General features: G+C 36.5%; 1 protein-coding gene across 1 annotated transcript in view; it reads left to right on the top strand.

Moving 5' to 3' along the window:
- The window catches only part of LOC126456873 (dynein axonemal heavy chain 7-like), a 783,013-nt gene that overhangs the window by 437,420 nt on the left and 327,154 nt on the right, over positions 1 to 18,439 (top strand). The window contains 2 exon segments of the mRNA XM_050092694.1: positions 3,135 to 3,476; positions 5,352 to 5,580. Of these exon segments, the coding sequence (XP_049948651.1) occupies positions 3,135 to 3,476; positions 5,352 to 5,580 (571 nt within the window).

Below are 18,439 nucleotides of genomic sequence, written 5' to 3'. Positions count from 1 at the left end.
TCTGTAATATGGTGTTCTGAGAAACATAAGATCTGAGCATTGTTCATAAAGTTTTTGTTATTTATGTTAACTTCTAATTGATCTAGTTTGCTTCTTATTCCTCTTATGTTTTGATGAAAAATGGAGAAGTTGTTTGGATTATTACCTATTTTGGTGGTTTCTTCTTTCTCGTGCCTGTGGTTAAAAAATCCTTCAGATGAGGAGGACACACAACTTTACGTTTACCTCCTGTTCTCTGTGATGATGTCGATTTTTCTTCAGTAGATGCTTCCTTCTTTACTGAAGATGATGAAACTGATGACTTGCTTGTTGATTTACCTTGAGCTGATGCTGTCAATTCCCTTGGAGATGATGAAGCTATTGACTTGCTTGCAGGTGGGAATAAGATTGCTGTTGCTGTAGGCTCCAGGGGTTGTACTGCTGTTGCAGCTGGTGTTTCTGCTGGCAGTGATATTTTTGACGAACTGCATGTAGGCAGGTGCACAAGTGGTGTTGCTGTAGGTTCACAGAGTGGAAATGCTGCCTTTTCTTCTTCTGCAGTACATGTAACCATTGAGTTATCTCTGTTTGGTGAAGAAACAGAATCATCTGAGCATCTAGGTACTGAAACTTCTGATCCATTCATTTTCTTCGTTTTTGTTATTAAGCATACTGGCAGAGGGATTACAGCATGACCTTCCACTGTGTTGCAGTTAATAGAATTTAACAATTGTTTGCACATAGCTTCCTTTCCCTGTGTGTTCCTGTGCATACCATGCTTTGTAAAGTGAGCTCTCTCCATGCTGTTTGCGTCAATAAAGGTAGCCTGTGGGAAACTGCAGCAGAGTTTTCTTATTTTCCTGTTGACTTTGTTAATTTCTAGGTTAACACACGAGCTACTTATTAAGTCATGCCTATGTGGAACACTAAGCACGAAAACTTTTATATGTGAGAGTTTTTCCAAAGTTTCTTTGAGTGCTCTTGTTGCATGATGGCTTTCATTACGATAAACATCGTTTGCACCACCTATTATGACACAGACAGAGGAATTTTTTGTTAGCTTTTCACAGTTTTTTACCTCACAGAAAGTTCCCTGCACCAACAAATCAAGATCCTCTCATGTTAAATTTTGATCATGGTCTGCGTTGTGATTATGTTTGCCATTAACTAACTAATCCTGCTCATTAGTGTTAATTTAAAATTAAAGGGAGTGTTATCGCACATCAAAAATCAACTTGGCTTCTACATTGCTTTCATCTCATGAGCATTGCATGTCAACAGCAGCATTATGAACTGCTGCACTCTGTTCAATTGACTGATTAATTTCCCACTGCTGTGAGATTAATGGCCACTGAACTTCAGTCAGCCCTGATTCTTTTTCTTAATAATTTTTTTTTTTTACTGTTCTGAACATCATCTGAAATTTCAGTTTTCTCTTATCCTATAGTTATGTACTTCAAATCTGTGAACAATTCTTGCAAGTCATTACAAATACCTAGTACCCTTTGACCCAACATTCTGTCGAATTTTTGACTATGTTCATTGAGTTTTTTGTTTTAATCCAAGCTGAGTTCTTGTTTAATTTCATTAAGTTTTATAACCAAATCGCACTTATCATCATCAAGGTTTCTGTTTAAATCCTCATTCAGTTTTCTATTATTATCGTCAAGTTTTTTATCATAGGCATCAAGTTTGGAGTCCAAATTGTATAACAGTCACATTAACACATCCTCCCCTTCCTTAATTTTGGATTCTGCTGACTGGTTATAATTTTTTAACAAGATCCATTGTCCTGATTAATACTGTCCTCTCCATTAATTACATCACTATTCTCTGTTTGGCTAGCCATTGTTATTTAAATGTATATAATCAAAGTATCTTTTCATGTTCCTTGTTCCTTAGAAGTTAAGATGACATTGAAAATGCAAATTAACTCACCACACGGTGGCACTTGCAGTTCAGCTCTGGATCCAAAGATTTTTGCAGGATACAACATCCTGTCATGGTTACATGTGTTGCACGACTGTTAGGTGCTTGCTACTTTATGATGATACTGCTAACTCTCTCAATTTCAGCAATTCAAACACAGATGTAATTCAACAATTGATAATATTGGGAAGTGGCTAATGATGGGTACTATGCAGAACATTTATTGTTAGCAGTGCACTAACAGCTCGATTCGCTGTTGGAAGAATTATTCATAGTAAATACTTTGAAATATTCTCAGTTAATTAATATCCTGTGTGCCATTACATGACATCAGTCTTTTCATTCTTAAATGAAATAATGGAGCACAAATAATTGTATACCAAACAGATTAGCTACTTCAACCAAACAATGCTGGCCCACTCATATTCTCAAACTGACCACACAGTTCTTACGACATAGCTCTGCCTATTGACTGCAAACTGCTAGCTGATACACAGCACTCACGCCCAATAACAACAATCAGACTTTATTCAAAGTATTGTTAGCTGACAGTAATTACTTTAAATTCTAATCAGGAAAACCAGAGGTAGCTGCAACTGCAATTAAGCAGTTTGATAAATTGACTCTCAGGTGGATAAATTACAGCAAATATCTCTATATGTGATGATATAGAATCATCAGAATTTTTCTTGCAGTTTTAACAATATGAAAGGCTTCATACCCTCTGCAATTCTGTGCTTTCTTCCACTGTTTTTATGTTTCTTTATCATTGCTGTTTTCATTCACATCATATTGTTTATCTCTGACATTTAGTTTCTATCTTAAACTCTCTGGCTGATTGCACTTCATGTTAGTACTTTCTACTTTTTTTCTTGGCTCATACATTATGTTTTTAGCTCTCCATTTTTATGTTAAGCTTTCATTTTTCATCAGTTTTGCCTCTTTCTTTGTGACCTTAGAGTATGTCTCTAAGATTATGTCTCAATAATGTGCTTTGTGTGTGTTAAATTTGTCTTCTCTCACTGAGGAACTTCAGCTGTTATAATGAGACTTTTCCTATAGTTTTAAATTTTATTTGTATGTTGATTTGGCATAATTTAATTTTTTTGACTATTTAAAGAAAACCGTAATGTAATTGTATCAATCCTTGTGCTGTCAGGGCTATTGCTGCTGTCTGTGAAATGTTGTTTGTATAGAAACTAATTTTTATTAATCATTACTTACAGGACTTTGCAAGTGGGTGATAGCAATATCAAAGTATGATAAAGTAGCAAAAGTAGTTAACCCAAAGAAACTTCTGCTGGCAGAGGCAGAAGCAGAATTTGCTTGTGCAATGGCCGCTTTGGAAGTGAAACGTACACAATTGCGTGAAGTTCAAGCAAAACTTGCTCATCTCGAAAAAGTTTTGGAGGATAACAAAAATAGGTATACTATACTGCAAAATGACGCTGATTTGTGTGCGAAGAAGTTGCAGCGAGCAGAGGAACTGATTGGTGGATTAGGTGGTGAGAGGAATCGATGGTCCAATACAGCTCATATGTTGGGGGAGAAGTACTACACTTTAACAGGTACTACACATTTTGGACTTTCTTTTTGATAACTGCAATAAATAATATTATGTGTTCTGATATTTGGTGATGTATATGGATGCAACAAAAAAATATGAAAATCTCATTCATATGTACCATGAAATAACAATACCATAATCATCATTTCACATGATGCATAAACTGTATAAGTTTAGAATGCATCCCAGACATTCATCTTCAAAACTGTTATAGTTTCAAGTATACTGTACACTGTTGTTATAATTTTTATCTAAATATAGTGGGTTAATTCTCTTTCATAGTTCATAGAGCACATCAGTGTCATATTAATTCTTTGTTATTCAGCTGTGTTGTAGTGACTGTTACTAATGACATTTCTGTATTCAATGTACTTTGTAAGATTTTGTGTACCAACTCAGTATTCTTCCAAGTTATTCAATCATTCATATTTTTCTTATTTACCAGATAAACTTCAGAAGAAATTAATGAAAGAATGACTTCGTTTGTAAAGAAAAAAGACTCTGTTCAACTGGAAAAGGCATTGGCTCACATGCTTTAATTTCATAAGCTAAATAATAACCTCCACTCTGACTCCATTCAGACACCCAGATTTGGGTGTTAGGAGAAAATTCACATCTGATTGAGATATCAAGACAGAATTGAACTGTTATATCTTGGAACAGACTTAAAATGTAGAAGCCTTGAAATTAATGTCATAATTCATTAAAAACAGTTATCACCTTCCAACTTCTCCAACTGAAACAACACAGCTGTGATACACTTATCAATACATTTCCAAATCTGATAATTGAAATTTAAAGCTTCAGACTTACAATGAATTTCTACAGGAAAATGTTAGTTATATGCTTTACCAAAGTTTTAATTGAATTTATTTTTGTGTCTTGTCCAAAACTGAAGCTGATACCTATCTTATATAATTACGGTGCATACAAGTCATAGGGCCTTTAAAATAGCAAAAATGGAGAAACAAGAGTATTCTTGTCAAAATGTTTTTCACCCCTCCCAAAACAGTATTCCTCTCACCTACTTAAACTGCACAACTTGACTAAGAAAGTATCTCATATCATATAGGGGAGTGTGACTCTTTTTTTGACTTGAGTACTGTACATTTTACAAAAAATTCAGTCATCACAGTGCTGTTTTATCCATGTTGTCAAGTAGTAATGTTGTATCTATTGTGCAGCCTCAGAAGATGTATGGCAGAAACGTTTTGGCTACTAGAAAGAAAAAATGAGATCCATGTTGTTCTCAATTCAGGCACTAGTTGATCATATTTGATGAATATACCGACTTCCATCATTGATCTTGATTATTTTTTATCGGACCTTGTTTGTGATATTATCTGGTTGAGCACAAGAACATGTCTTTAGGACACTAATCATACACTGCTGCAGAAATGGCTGAGTTGAATGAAACTTGCTTCTGCACACGGATGTAATTCAAGGCTGAAAAAATGCTATGCACTAATATGCTATGATAGATAATGTCTTAGTAATTTGAGCAGTCTCATTTATTTTATGCAACATCTTATATACAGGCTTCACAGCAGTCTATGTTGATTGATTCTAAATAAACTACAGACTGTGCTGTTTTATGTGTCATGTAATTATTTTGAAAATGATTAAGTTGTGAGACATTTATATTCAGTTACACTTTTTCTGATTCAGTAAATCTCATAATTTTGAGTACTATCTCTGGTGTAATAAACTTTTTTGACCTTTTGAAATGCTATTTTAGACGAGTTGTTAAGATTAGTATTTAACACAATCTTTTACTAACATAATGCAGTGTTGACAGTAAATGTTTCTGGTTAACACCGCACAAAAAAGACTGAAATTTAAGACATTATTATTTTCAATTCCTTCTCTTGATTAGGTGATGTCCTTATTGCATCTGGTGTTGTAGCCTATCTTGGGCCATTCACCATGCAGTTCCGAGCACAACAGATTACTAGTTGGGTGAACAAAGTGGAGAAACTAGGTATTACATGCTCACATGATTTTGCACTAACTGCTGTGCTTGGTGAACCAGTTGAAATACGAGCATGGAACATATGTGGGCTTCCCACTGACACATTTTCTGTTGATAATGGAATTATTATAAAGTAAGTAAACTACAATTAAATAAATTAGATTTCTGTTTGAGGTTTGAAGTCTTATTCTTCTTAAATTGGTTTATGTAATTTAATATAAAGATATAATCATTGATAAGCTGTTTGCTAGACTATTCATAGGTTTTTGTGAAACTGGTGAATCATTTGACTGTGCTGTTCACAGTATTTTTCTAGAGAAGCACTAGTAGTGTGATGCCATTGATATTGTTGGTAATAGTTTTTTATATTGTCTAGGAGGATGCAGAGTGCCATATTAAGAAACCCAGGTAGTGTTCACAATGATATGATGTCTGTGGAAATGAGGTGTACCACAATGATGTATTTAGAATCTGTAGGTGCCTAGCTTGAACCTGCAATACAGGCCCTATCAGGAAAATTTTGAGACAATGAATGTGCAGCAATAGGATTTCAGAACAATTTTCCCATTTAACGCAAACTGCTGCATCATTTAAAGTTCCTTTATTATTTAATTATGTAAAATACTGCTAAACAAATTCTGATCTAATGAACTGATGATATTAAAAAATGAAAAAAAAACTTTTGAAAACATTACTGGAAAATATCAGCAGTCTATAAATAATTAAAACACTGATCAGTTTGCAGTTAGCAGTTACCAGTGGTGTCCTCTGACACTTAACAATGCCCCAGCTTTCTTCTCTGTTCACCATCTAATGAGAAATGATGTGAAGATGATTTTTGATAAATTGAAACCATTTACCATTTGGATGTGTGATTATTAATTTTTAGTAAAACCTTATGATTAAGACTTATTAGTATTTTTAAAAGTGAGTAGAATTTACATATTTCTTAAGCAGATACAAAATAACAAAAGCAACATAACAACTAAGCAAATTTTACTTATATTAAATTCAAATACTATAGTAGAGTTGAGGTAATTAACTGCCTCAGTTGTAAATGGATTTATTGTTTCAAAATCACAACTGGTTTCACACAATTACCAGCCCTTCTTCAGGTGTACAAGACTGCAAAAGGAAGAATGAAGAAACTATAATAATATGTTGCAGAACACTTAACACTTGTCTGTTATGGAAATAACAGGGATTACTGATCACTTATAAATATGAGGTTGATACAGTTGGGTTAGTCAGAATGAAAACACAGGTGTCACACCAGACAGCCATAAAGTAAGCTAAGAAAAGTGAGCACTCAAAGTAAGAAAAAAGGGAGAGAAATACTAACAGTAAGAGAACACCAGAAAACAGTGTAAGATTGCCAGCCACACATGAAGCCAAGATACAGAATGGCATGATGACAGAAAACTTAGCAACTGTCATACTACAAGGAAAAGTGAAGGTATCAAGGGATGATTAGCATAAGAGATGACTTACTATCCCGAATACATAATATGTTAATGAATACTTACTTTGTGTTCTGCCTTACGACAGCTTCTTGTCATGGGAGAAGCCTCGTCAGAGAGTTCCACCGCATGGTGAATAGGAGATGGTTAAATATACTTTGTCACAATATAAAAAATAAGGTGAAAATAATATTCTTGAGCATAAGTAGTGGTTGTGCTCAACCATTAGTTAAAAATGTAAAAGGTTACATTTTAAAATATAAAAATGCCACAAACGAACCTATAATGGCAGGTTGGATAAAAATAAAATAAACTTAATGACATCAAGTATCCACAAAGGAAAAATAATATCAATTAGGCAACTAAAGTTAAACGGATAAAAAAATACAATTCCTTTGAGAGGAAAGCCTGAGGTGCATATTAGTGAGACTTGAGCGCTATTTCAGAAAGGAATGATTGTATAGACGATATACATGCTTCAGCCTGGTTTGCTCACTGGGAATAAACTGAAGGGTTGTTTAAACTGTACATAGTTTCTATTTCTTGTAATAAATTAAGGATGTGGCCTGTATCGTGATGGTACAGGATACTCAAATTGGTAATTATGTCACCAATAGAATGCCCATTACCTTTCCAACAACTAGATGAAGTGGACTTAGAATTGTTAAGGTCCTGCAGTTTCTGTCTGACTAATATAGAGGCATTGGCTATCATTACACTTAATTAGATAAATGCTAGAGCCCACATGTTGGTTGTAGGTCCTAGCTTCATGGTGCCAGTAGTGAAGACCAATTTGTTTTGTATAAAAATGCTGTTGTGACATCAGCTATTTGAGTGCTGAGCCAACCTTATCTGAGATAGTACCTGAATAGGGTATTTGTATTAATTAACAAATGCCCTCCTTGACGGGTGTCAAGGTAATCTCATGAACTACTTTATGCTGCATTTGCTGGTTAAGGGTATGCACAGCCTGAATTGGGTAGCCATTAGAACTCACCATGTACTTGAGAATTTGAAGGTTATTTTCATATTCCTGCTCACTAAGAGGAACTTGGGTAGCATGGTGCACCATTGCATGCTGTGCAGCCATCTAATATTTCTATGAGTGATTCTATGGGCTGTGAATTATACTGTCAGTGGTATTTTCTTTTCTAAAAATGTGGTAGATAATCTTATGAGGGTGAATCAGATATAAATGGTGTTTTTGTTCCTGAGCATCAACAGTTGGTAGGGCTAGACCTGTGCTTCTAGTAATGTTAGATGGGACAGGAATGTGGAGAGTTGGCCATTACATACTTCCAACAGCTTCATCACTAACACTCATGATGTTGTAACAACAGGTGAACCCCTCCACTGTGCAACACATAATTATAACATTTCTTGCTTATGGAGGTGTTTAAGCGATGGAAATTTTCCTGAGATTTGCTGCTCAGTTCTGTGATCAAAGAGTGTCAACGATGTTTATGTTTGCATGGTGAAAAGAGTTCAAGGAAGGATGAGAACATGTGGATAGTGAGGAACCTGATCAGTGTCCTCAGATTAGCATTACAGACAAAAACATTCGTGCAGTTTGAGATGTTCTTGAAAGCAGCTGCAGGCAAGAGCATGAGAAATTGCAGAATAGTTTGGAGTAAGTTATGAGAGCTGTTGTGTGATCATCACAAATGACCTACAGTTGCGTAAAGTGTGTTCCAGATAGGTCCCTTACCTATCGACTGAAAAACAGAAATTTTGACATTTTGAGATCTGTCAGAGTGTACAGAAAGATTTGAAAAAGATGATGTTCCTTTTTTAAGTTGAAGGTCCACCACTATGCTCCTAAATCCAATTAAGCCAGTAAGGAATGGCGGAGGAAAGGAGAAGGATCGCCAGTGAAAGACAAGACTCAACTGTCAGCTGGAAAATTTCTTTCAGCCATTTATTTCGACCAGTGTTGCATTCTGCTCATTGATTTTTTTGTATGAGCAAGGCACAATCACTGCTGTGTACTGCTGTGAGCTGTAGAAGAAGGTGAGGAATCCATAATGTCACAAAAGGTGAGACCAGTTCATCATCCTCCATGGCAATGTCAGGCCCTGCACTGCAGCTCTCATGGCCTCCAAACTACAGGAAATGCATTGGACTCCATGTGATCACCCTGGGACCTATCACCCTCACATTTCCATTTGTTTGGACCGCATAAAGAAGCTCTAGGAGGGCAATCATTTGAAGATGATAAGGGCGTGGAGGAATTTGTGCACAGTTGGCTCCTGAAGTAGCCAGCTTCATTCTATGATGCTGTGGTCAAAACTTTTCTTCACACTGGGAAAAGTGTATGTTTAAAGCAGGAAACTATGTGGAAAAATAAAATTTAACTCCCTTTAGTTTTTCAGTACTTTTTTTAATGAAATCCTATTTATTTTTATTCACCTTTGTATTGTTTTGTAAAATGGTTTTTAAATCTAAAAATGCTAATATGAAATTACTGTGATGCTGTAACATAAACTAAATATTTAGATGCAACACATCTTGAGGGAACTGCTGTTCTCATTCTGTAGTACCACTCTAGAGAAGTAATACAGCACTGTAAAGAACTGACAATTGTAGCAACAACATTATGGAGGTAATGGGCTAAAAATTGAAGGAATTTGTATTCATTGTTGCTGACAAAAATATTGGCAATAATGCTATCTAAGGGAGATCCCATGGCCAGCCATTCTGTCTGATTGTAGATGTTGTTGTTGTTGTGGTCTTCAGTCCTGAGACTGGTTTGATGCAGCTCTCCATGCTACTCTATCCTGTGCAAGCTTTTTCATCTCCCCGTACCTACTGCAACCTACATCCTTCTGAATCTGCTTAGTGTATACATTTCTTGGTCTCCCTCTACGATTTTTACCCTCCACGCTGCCCTCTAATACTAAATTGGTGATCCCTTGATGCCTCAGAACATGTCCTACCAACCGATCCCTTCTTCTGGTCAAGTTGTGCCACAAACTTCTCTTCTCCCCAATCCTATTCAATACTTCCTCATTAGTTATGTGATCTACCCATCTAATCTTCAGCATTCTTCTGTAGCACCACATTTCGAAAGCTTCTACTCTCTTCTTGTCCAAACTATTTATCGTCCATGTTTCACTTCCATACATGGCTACACTCCATACGAATACTTTCAGAAATGACTTCCTGACACTTAAATCAATACTCGATGTTAACAAATTTCTCTTCTTCAGAAACGCTTTCCTTGCCATTGCCAGCCTACATTTTATATCCTCTCTACTTTGACCATCATCAGTTATTTTGCTCCCCAAATAGCAAAACTCCTTTACTACTTTAAGTACCTCATTTCCTAATCTAATTCCCTCAGCATCACCCGACTTAATTAGACTACATTCCATTATCCTTGTTTTGCTTTTGTTGATGTTCATCTTATATCCTCCTTTCAAGACACTGTCCATTCCATTCAACTGCTCTTCCAAGTCCTTTGCTGTCTCTGACAGAATTACAATGTCATCAGCGAACCTCAAAGTTTTTATTTCTTCTCCATGAATTTTAATACCTACTCCAAATTTTTCTTTTGTTTCCTTTACTGCTTGCTCAATATACAGATTGAACAACATCGGGGAGAGGCTACAACCCTGTCTTACTCCCTTCCCAACCACTGCTTCCCTTTCATGTCCCTCGACTCTTACAACTGCCATCTGGTTTCTGTACAAATTGCAAATAGCCTTTCGCTCCCTGTATTTTACCCCTGCCACCTTCAGAATTTGAAAGAGAGCATTCCAGTCAACATTGTCAAAAGCTTTCTCTAAGTCTACAAATGCTAGAAACGTAGGTTTGCCTTTCCTTAATCTTTCTTCTAAGATAAGTAGTAAGGTCAGTATTGCCTCATGTGTTCCAGTGTTTCTACGGAATCCAAACTGATCTTCCCCGAGGTTGGCTTCTACTAGTTTTTCCATTCGTCTGTAAAGAATTCGTGTTAGTATTTTGCAGCTGTGACTTATTAAGCTGACAGTTCGGTAATTTTCACATCTGTCAACACCTGCTTTCTTTGGGATTGGAATTATTATATTCTTCTTGAAGTCTGAGGGTATTTCGCCTGTTTCATACATCTTGCTCACCAGATGGTAGAGTTTTGTCAGGACTGGCTCTCCCACGGCCGTCAGTAGTTCCAATGGAATATTGTCTACTCCAGGGGCCTTGTTTCGACTCAGGTCTTTCAGTGCTCTGTCAAACTCTTCACGCAGTATCATATCTCCCATTACATCTTCATCTACATCCTCTTCCATTTCCATAATATTGTCCTCAAGTACATCGCCCTTGTATAGACCCTCTATATACTCCTTCCACCTTTCTGCTTTCCCTTCTTTGCTTAGAACTGGGTTTCCATCTGAGCTCTTGATATTCATACAAGTCGTTCTCTTATCTCCAAAGGTCTCTTTAATTTTCCTGTAGGCGGTATCTATCTTACCCCTAGTGAGATAGGCCTCTACAACCTTACATTTGTCCTCTAGCCATCCCTGCTTAGCCATTTTGCACTTCCTGTCGATCTCATTTTTGAGACGTTTGTATTCCTTTTTGCCTGTTTCACTTACTGCATTTTTATATTTTCTCCTTTCATCAATTAAATTCAATATTTCTTCTGTTACCCAAGGATTTCTACTAGCCCTCGTCTTTTTACCTACTTGATCCTCTGCTGCCTTCACTACTTCATCCCTCAAAGCTACCCATTCTTCTTCTACTGTATTTATTTCCTCCATTCCTGTCAATTGCTCCCTTATGTTCTCCCTGAATCTCTGTACAACCTCTGGTTCTTTTAGTTTATCCAGGTCCCATCTCCTTAAATTCCCACCTTTTTGCAGTTTCTTCAGTTTTAATCTACAGGTCATAACCAATAGATTGTGGTCAGAGTCCACATCTGCCCCTGGAAATGTCTTACAATTTAAAACCTGGTTCCTAAATCTGTGTCTTACCATTATATAATCTATCTGATACCTTTTAGTATCTCCAGGGTTCTTCCATGTATACAACCTTCTTTCATGATTCTTAAACCAAGTGTTAGTTATGATTATGTTGTGCTCTGTGCAAAATTCTACCAGGCGGCTTCCTCTTTCATTTCTGTCCCCCAATCCATATTCACCTACTACGTTTCCTTCTCTCCCTTTTCCTACACTCGAATTCCAGTCACCCATGACTATTAAATTTTCGTCTCCCTTCACAATCTGAATAATTTCTTTTATTTCATCATACATTTCTTCAATTTCTTCATCATCTTCAGAGCTAGTTGGCATATAAACTTGTATTACTGTAGTAGGTGTGGGCTTCGTTTCTATCTTGGCCACAATAATGCGTTCACTATGCTGTTTGTAGTAGCTTACCCGCATTCCTATTTTCCTATTCATTATTAAACCTACTCCTGCATTACCCCTATTTGATTTTGTGTTTATAACCCTGTAGTCACCTGACCAGAAGTCTTGTTCCTCCTGCCACCGAACTTCACTAATTCCCACTATATCTAACTTCAACCTATCCATTTCCCTTTTTAAATTTTCTAACCTACCTGCCCGATTAAGGGATCTGACATTCCACGCTCCGATCCATAGAACGCCAGTTTTCTTTCTCTGATTGTAGATGACATTATTAATTTTACAGTAAGACTACCATCACCCATGACACTAATATAACTAGCTTGGATGTCACCAACATGTAGACAAACATTCCATCAAAAGAAGTTGTCCTGATTATTTAACCCAATTTAAAGCAACACACTAGCTTGAAATCCCTAGCAATTGATGAAGTTCTCCGTCTCCTAAAGATGTCTCTAAACCACAAATACTTTAACATTAATAATGTCATCTATAAATAGACATCAGGGCTGGCTGTGGGACCCCTCGTAGGTAGCATTATTGCCAATATTTCTTCAGCAAAAATGAATACCAATTCTTTCAATCTTTTCACCATTGCCTCAATAATCTACATCTACATCTATACCCTACGAACCACTGTGAGGTGCATGGCAGAGGGTACATCCTATTGTTTCTTTCATTCCGTTCGTGTATGGAGCATGGGGAGAATGATGGTTTGAATGCCTCTGTGCATGCAGTAATTATTCTAATCATATCCTCATGATCCCTATATAAGCCATATGTAGGGGGTTTTAGTATATTCCTAGAGTAATCATTTAAAGCCGGCTCTTGAAACTTTGTTAATAGACTTTCTCAGGATAGTTTACATCTGTCTTCAACAGTCTTCCAGTTCAGATCCTTCATTCTCTCTGTGTCACTCTCCTATGGCTTAAACAGTCCTGTGACCATTCGTGCTGGCCTTCTCTGTATATTTTCAGTATCCCTTGTTAGTCCTATCTGGTACAGCTCCCACATACTTGAGCAATATTCTAGAACCAGTTGCACGAGTGATTTGTAAGCAACCTTCTTTGTAGAAAGACTGAACTTATCCAGTATTCTACCAATAAACCAAAGTCTACCAGCTGCTTTACCCACTACGGAACCTATGTGATCATTCCGTTTCATGTCCCTATAAAGTGTTACACCCAGGTATTTGTATGAGTTTGCTGATTCCAGCAATGACTCATTTATATTATAATCATAGGACATTACATTTTTTTAAATTTTGTGAAGTGCAAAATTTTACATTTCTAAACATTTAAAACTCATAGCCGATCTCTGCACCACTTTGAAATCTTGTGAAGATCTGAATATTTATACAGCATCTTCCAGTTAGTATTTCATTATAGGTAACTGTGTCATCTGCAAACTGCCTGATTTTATTATTAATATTGTCTGCAAGGTCATTAATGTATAACATGGACAGCAAGGGTCCCAACACACTTCCCTGGGGCGTGCCCGAAGTTACTTGTAACTCTGACAATGACTCTCCATCCTAGATAATCTGTTGTGTCCTCCCTACCAAAGAGTCCTCAATCCAGTCACAAATTTTGCTTGATACCCTCTATGACTGTACTTTTGACAATAAATGTAGGTGTGCTACTGAGTCAAATGCTTTTTGAAAATCAAGAAATACTGCCTCAACCTGATTGCCTTGATCCAAAGCTTTCAGTATGTTATGTGAGAAAAGTGCGAGTTGAGTTTCACATGGTCAATGCTTTTGAAATCCATGCTAAACAATCACACTGAGGAGATCATTCTGTTGTTTGCTTAAATGTTACATCCATTTTCTACACTTCTGTCTTACTTCTCTAAGTGGTGCTAAAGAACAATTACAGCAGCTCCACCAAGATCTGATCATAATATTCATTTTACATTTGAACACCACAGTAATTTTATAATATTGTTTTTAGATTTAGAAATTATCTTGCAAAACAGTAAAATTACCTATCACATTTTTAGAAAAGATATTGTGACTGATAGTATAATTCACAGCTCATCAAATCACCTGCAGAAATGTAATATGGCTGCACTGCATGCAGTGGTGCACCGTTCTTCCAAAGTACCCCTTACTGAACACCACAGTAATTTTATAATATTGTTTTTAGATTTAGAAATTATTTTGCAAAACAGTAAAATCACCTATCACATTTTTAGAAAAGATATTGTGACTGATAGTATAATTCACAGCTCATCAAATCACCTGCAGAAATGTAATATGGCTGCACTGCATGCAGTGGTGCACCGTTCTTCCAAAGTACCCCTTACTGAACAGGAATAGAAAAATAGACTTGAATTATCAGGTACACTGTGAGTTGTAGTGACTACCCAATTCAGGCTGGGACATCCTCATCCAGAAAATGCAGCATAAAGGACTTACTTACAATCAGCAAATGATTACCTTGACACCCATAATACGTATGTATATTTGTTTGAACATGGAACAGACTCCTGTATGAATGGCGTTGTAATAACCATCCCTATTATAGAGAAAAAACTAAAAGAGATGAAAACAATTAAGTTGCCAGGTCCGGATGGAATCCCTGTTCGGTTTTACAAAGAATGCTCTATGGCATTGGGCCCTTACTTAGTTTTCTCTTATCACAAGTCTCTCACTCAGTGTAAAGTCCCAAATGAGTGGAAAAAAGTGCTGGTGACTCCTGTATATAAGAAGGGTTAATGAACAAACCTGCATAATTACAGACCAATATCCCTTATGTCAGTTTGCTGCAGAATCTTTGAACACATTCTAATTTTGAATATAATAAATTTTCCTGAGACCAAGAAACTGATGTCCACAAGTCAGCATGGTCTTAGAAAGCATTGCTCATGTGAAACTCAGCTTGTTCTCTTCTTACGTGGTATACTGGAGACTGTGAATGAAGGGCAACAGGCAGATTTCATGTTTCTAGATTACCGGAAAGCAGGCAGTAACAAAGTTATGAGCATAGAGAATAGGTTCCCAGATATGTGAGGGGCTTGAAGACTCCTTAGGTAATTGGACCCAGTATGTTTTCCTCAACAGCAAGTGCTCATCAGAGACAAGGGTGTCCTCAGAGGTGCCTCAGGGAATTCTGAAAGGACTGCTATTATTATCTACATTCATAAATGATCTGGCAGACAGCATGAGCAGAAATCTGCAGCTGTTTGCTGCTAATACAGTGGTGTACCGGAAGGTGTTGAAGTTGACTGACTGTAGGATATACCAGATAACCTAGACCAAATTTGTGGTTGATGTAATGAGTTATAGCTAGCTCTAAATGTAGAAAAATATAAGTTAATGTGAATGAGTAGGAAAAACAAGACCATGATGTTCAGATACTGTATTAGTAAATGCCCTACTTGAAACAATCGCATGGTTTAAGTACTTGTGTGTAATAATGCAAACTGATATAAAATGGAATGACCATATGGTTACTGTAGTAGGGAAAAGTGAATGGTGAACTTCAGTATATTGGGAGAATTTTGGGAAACTGTTGCCCAACTAGTAGGGAGAATACATGTGCCATCTAGTACAACCTTTTCGTGAGTACTACTTGAGTGTTTTGGATCTGTACTAGGTCAGATTAAAGGAAGATAGAGAAGCAGTTCAGAGGCAGGTTGCTGGAATTGTTACTGGTAGGTTTGAACAACATACAAGTGTTATGGGGTGCTTCAGGAACTTGGATGGGAATCCCTGGATGGAAGGTAACATCTTAGTAAGGAGCACTGGTGAGTAATTTGAGCAAACTGAAATTTGTAGCTGTCTGCAGAACAATTTACTGCTGCCAACAGATATTTCTCATAAGGAGCATGAAGATAAGGTATGAGAAATTAGGGCTTACATAGAGACCAATAGGCAGTCATTTTTCCCTCATTATTTGTGTGAGGAGCAGGAAAGGAAATGAGTAGTAGTGGTACAGGGTACACCCTGCCACACACAGCAGGGGGGCTTGCTGAGTATGTATGGAGGTGTAGGTGTAGATGTAGATATTATTACATTTAAATCATACAGTAAAATATACTACTTATGTACCATCTCACATGAGGTTGCCCAACGGCTCAAAAAATCTGATGTCACAGAGGCATTTTTTGTACCAAACAGAACTAGTCTTCAATATAGGTAACATGAAGCTAGGGTCCACAACTGCCACTTTCGAAATTAAGTGTAATAATTCCCAATGCCTCTACATCACTTTCAATATCCTATTCAAAGAAAATCATGATCATTTTACAGCTAATGGATACTCTATTGGTGACATAACTGCAGATTCGAGTATTATCACCGTAAAGGCTGCATCACTAATTTACTAAAGGAAATAAAAATTAATTTACTAGAGCAAATAGGAATTAACATGATCTCTTCATTTATGCTCTTCACAAGCAACTGGGCTGAAGGAGATGTATCTTCTTAATGATTATTCCTTTTGGAGATTGTGCTCAAACCTCACCAATATGCACCTGAAACTTTCCTCTTTTAACAGACCTCTTCCTAAACTTTCCACAGTCTATAAGTTGTCCTACTTCTTTGTCCACATGGTGACTTCAGGAACTACAGGAGATTCAAATTTATAGTCCGAGGTTGTTAACAAGTACGAACAATCTGGTACTCAACTCATATCGATGGCTGCGTTGTTGTCTTTGTGAAGTCTAGAGGTGATCCCACTGCAAAGTTCCCGCAGTTTTCTTTGTGTTTGGATGAGACTAACTGGTTTGTAGGGCGATGTGGTATTTTGATTTTTAGAGAGCAAGCATTAAATTAGTTTTGCACATCACTATTTAATTCATTTATTCACATTTAACACTTCTACACTAATATGAAATAAGACATTGTTTTCCACCACATCTGTATCACCACCTCCTCCAACCCCCGCTCCAGATCAAAAGACTGCCAACCACCTCTTCCAAAGATCCACCTCCTTCCCACATGACCAAAGATAACAGTCTCTTAGTTGTTAAACTCGCAGTCAAAGGCTATATTTACATAAAACATTACACGTAAAGAAATTACTGACATACATGATTTTATGTTCTGTTATAGTAACCCCCCCCCCCCCCCCCCACACACACACACACACACACACAGACACAGACACACACACACACACACACACACACACACATCCATGCATGCCATGCATGGGATCGTGTGTCACAATGGAATAAAATATATCTAATACACACATCATAATAAAATTTCCAGTTCCGAAAGTTAGTAATAAAATTGATTTCCCAAGTGATCTTAGTTTTATATATATATATATATATATATATATATATATATATATATATATATATATATATATACTTTCCATGATATATAATTTAAAGGTTACATTGGCTGTATTGAATAATAAGTGTAATGAACTTATAGCTAACAACAAAATATGGCACCTTATATTTAATTGATCATGGTAGCTGCAGAGTCGTGTTAAGATGGGTACATAATTATATAGTATATGTATAAACTCAGGTTTACTTCAATACTGACTTAATGCATCTTAGTTAAACTCACTCTTCTGATAGTAATAAACATTGCCAGTGGTTTCTTTAGAATATATTAAGTGAACTGTGGAATGAAAGCATCTCTCACAATCTTTTAATATAAGTGTTTCAACAAAATACCTCATGGCATGGCTTGTGCCCAAAACAACCATTAAATCTAAAGAAATCATTATTCTAAAATAAACAGGGTCTTTTAACCACATACATAAAATAGACATAGTTCAGAATGATGTAATACTTATACACAATGTTAAATGGTTGTCTCTTAGGGAAAATTCATGTATATGTGTTGAATGTAATCACATGGTGAATCGAGTGCAAATTCGATTATGTGTGATCAGCACTATTTTCAGAGTCAGGTTGGTTTACTCATTTATGATTTAATGTTTCCTTTATAATAAGGTAGCTGAGGCGTTCCTTATATGATTGCATCTCTATCATTGCAGTATCCTCACATTGTACATATATGTCAGCTTTATAGGTCAGATTATGACAAACTCTACACTTACATTGTGTAAGATTGTTAGTATTTATACCTTAACTTTACATCATTATTAAACAGTGTTTCATTTTGATTTGCTCTCCTGTGCTCAAATAGCATACTGCCATGAATAGAAATTATTTCAGATTGTGTAACAGAGCATGGGATAAACAGCTCTTCATTCAC

Source organism: Schistocerca serialis, chromosome 2 (assembly GCF_023864345.2).
Source record: "Schistocerca serialis cubense isolate TAMUIC-IGC-003099 chromosome 2, iqSchSeri2.2, whole genome shotgun sequence".
Lineage (NCBI taxonomy): Eukaryota > Metazoa > Arthropoda > Insecta > Orthoptera > Acrididae > Schistocerca > Schistocerca serialis.
The sequence above is the reverse complement of the archived record's forward strand: the minus strand, read 5'-3'. Positions and strand labels throughout refer to the sequence as shown.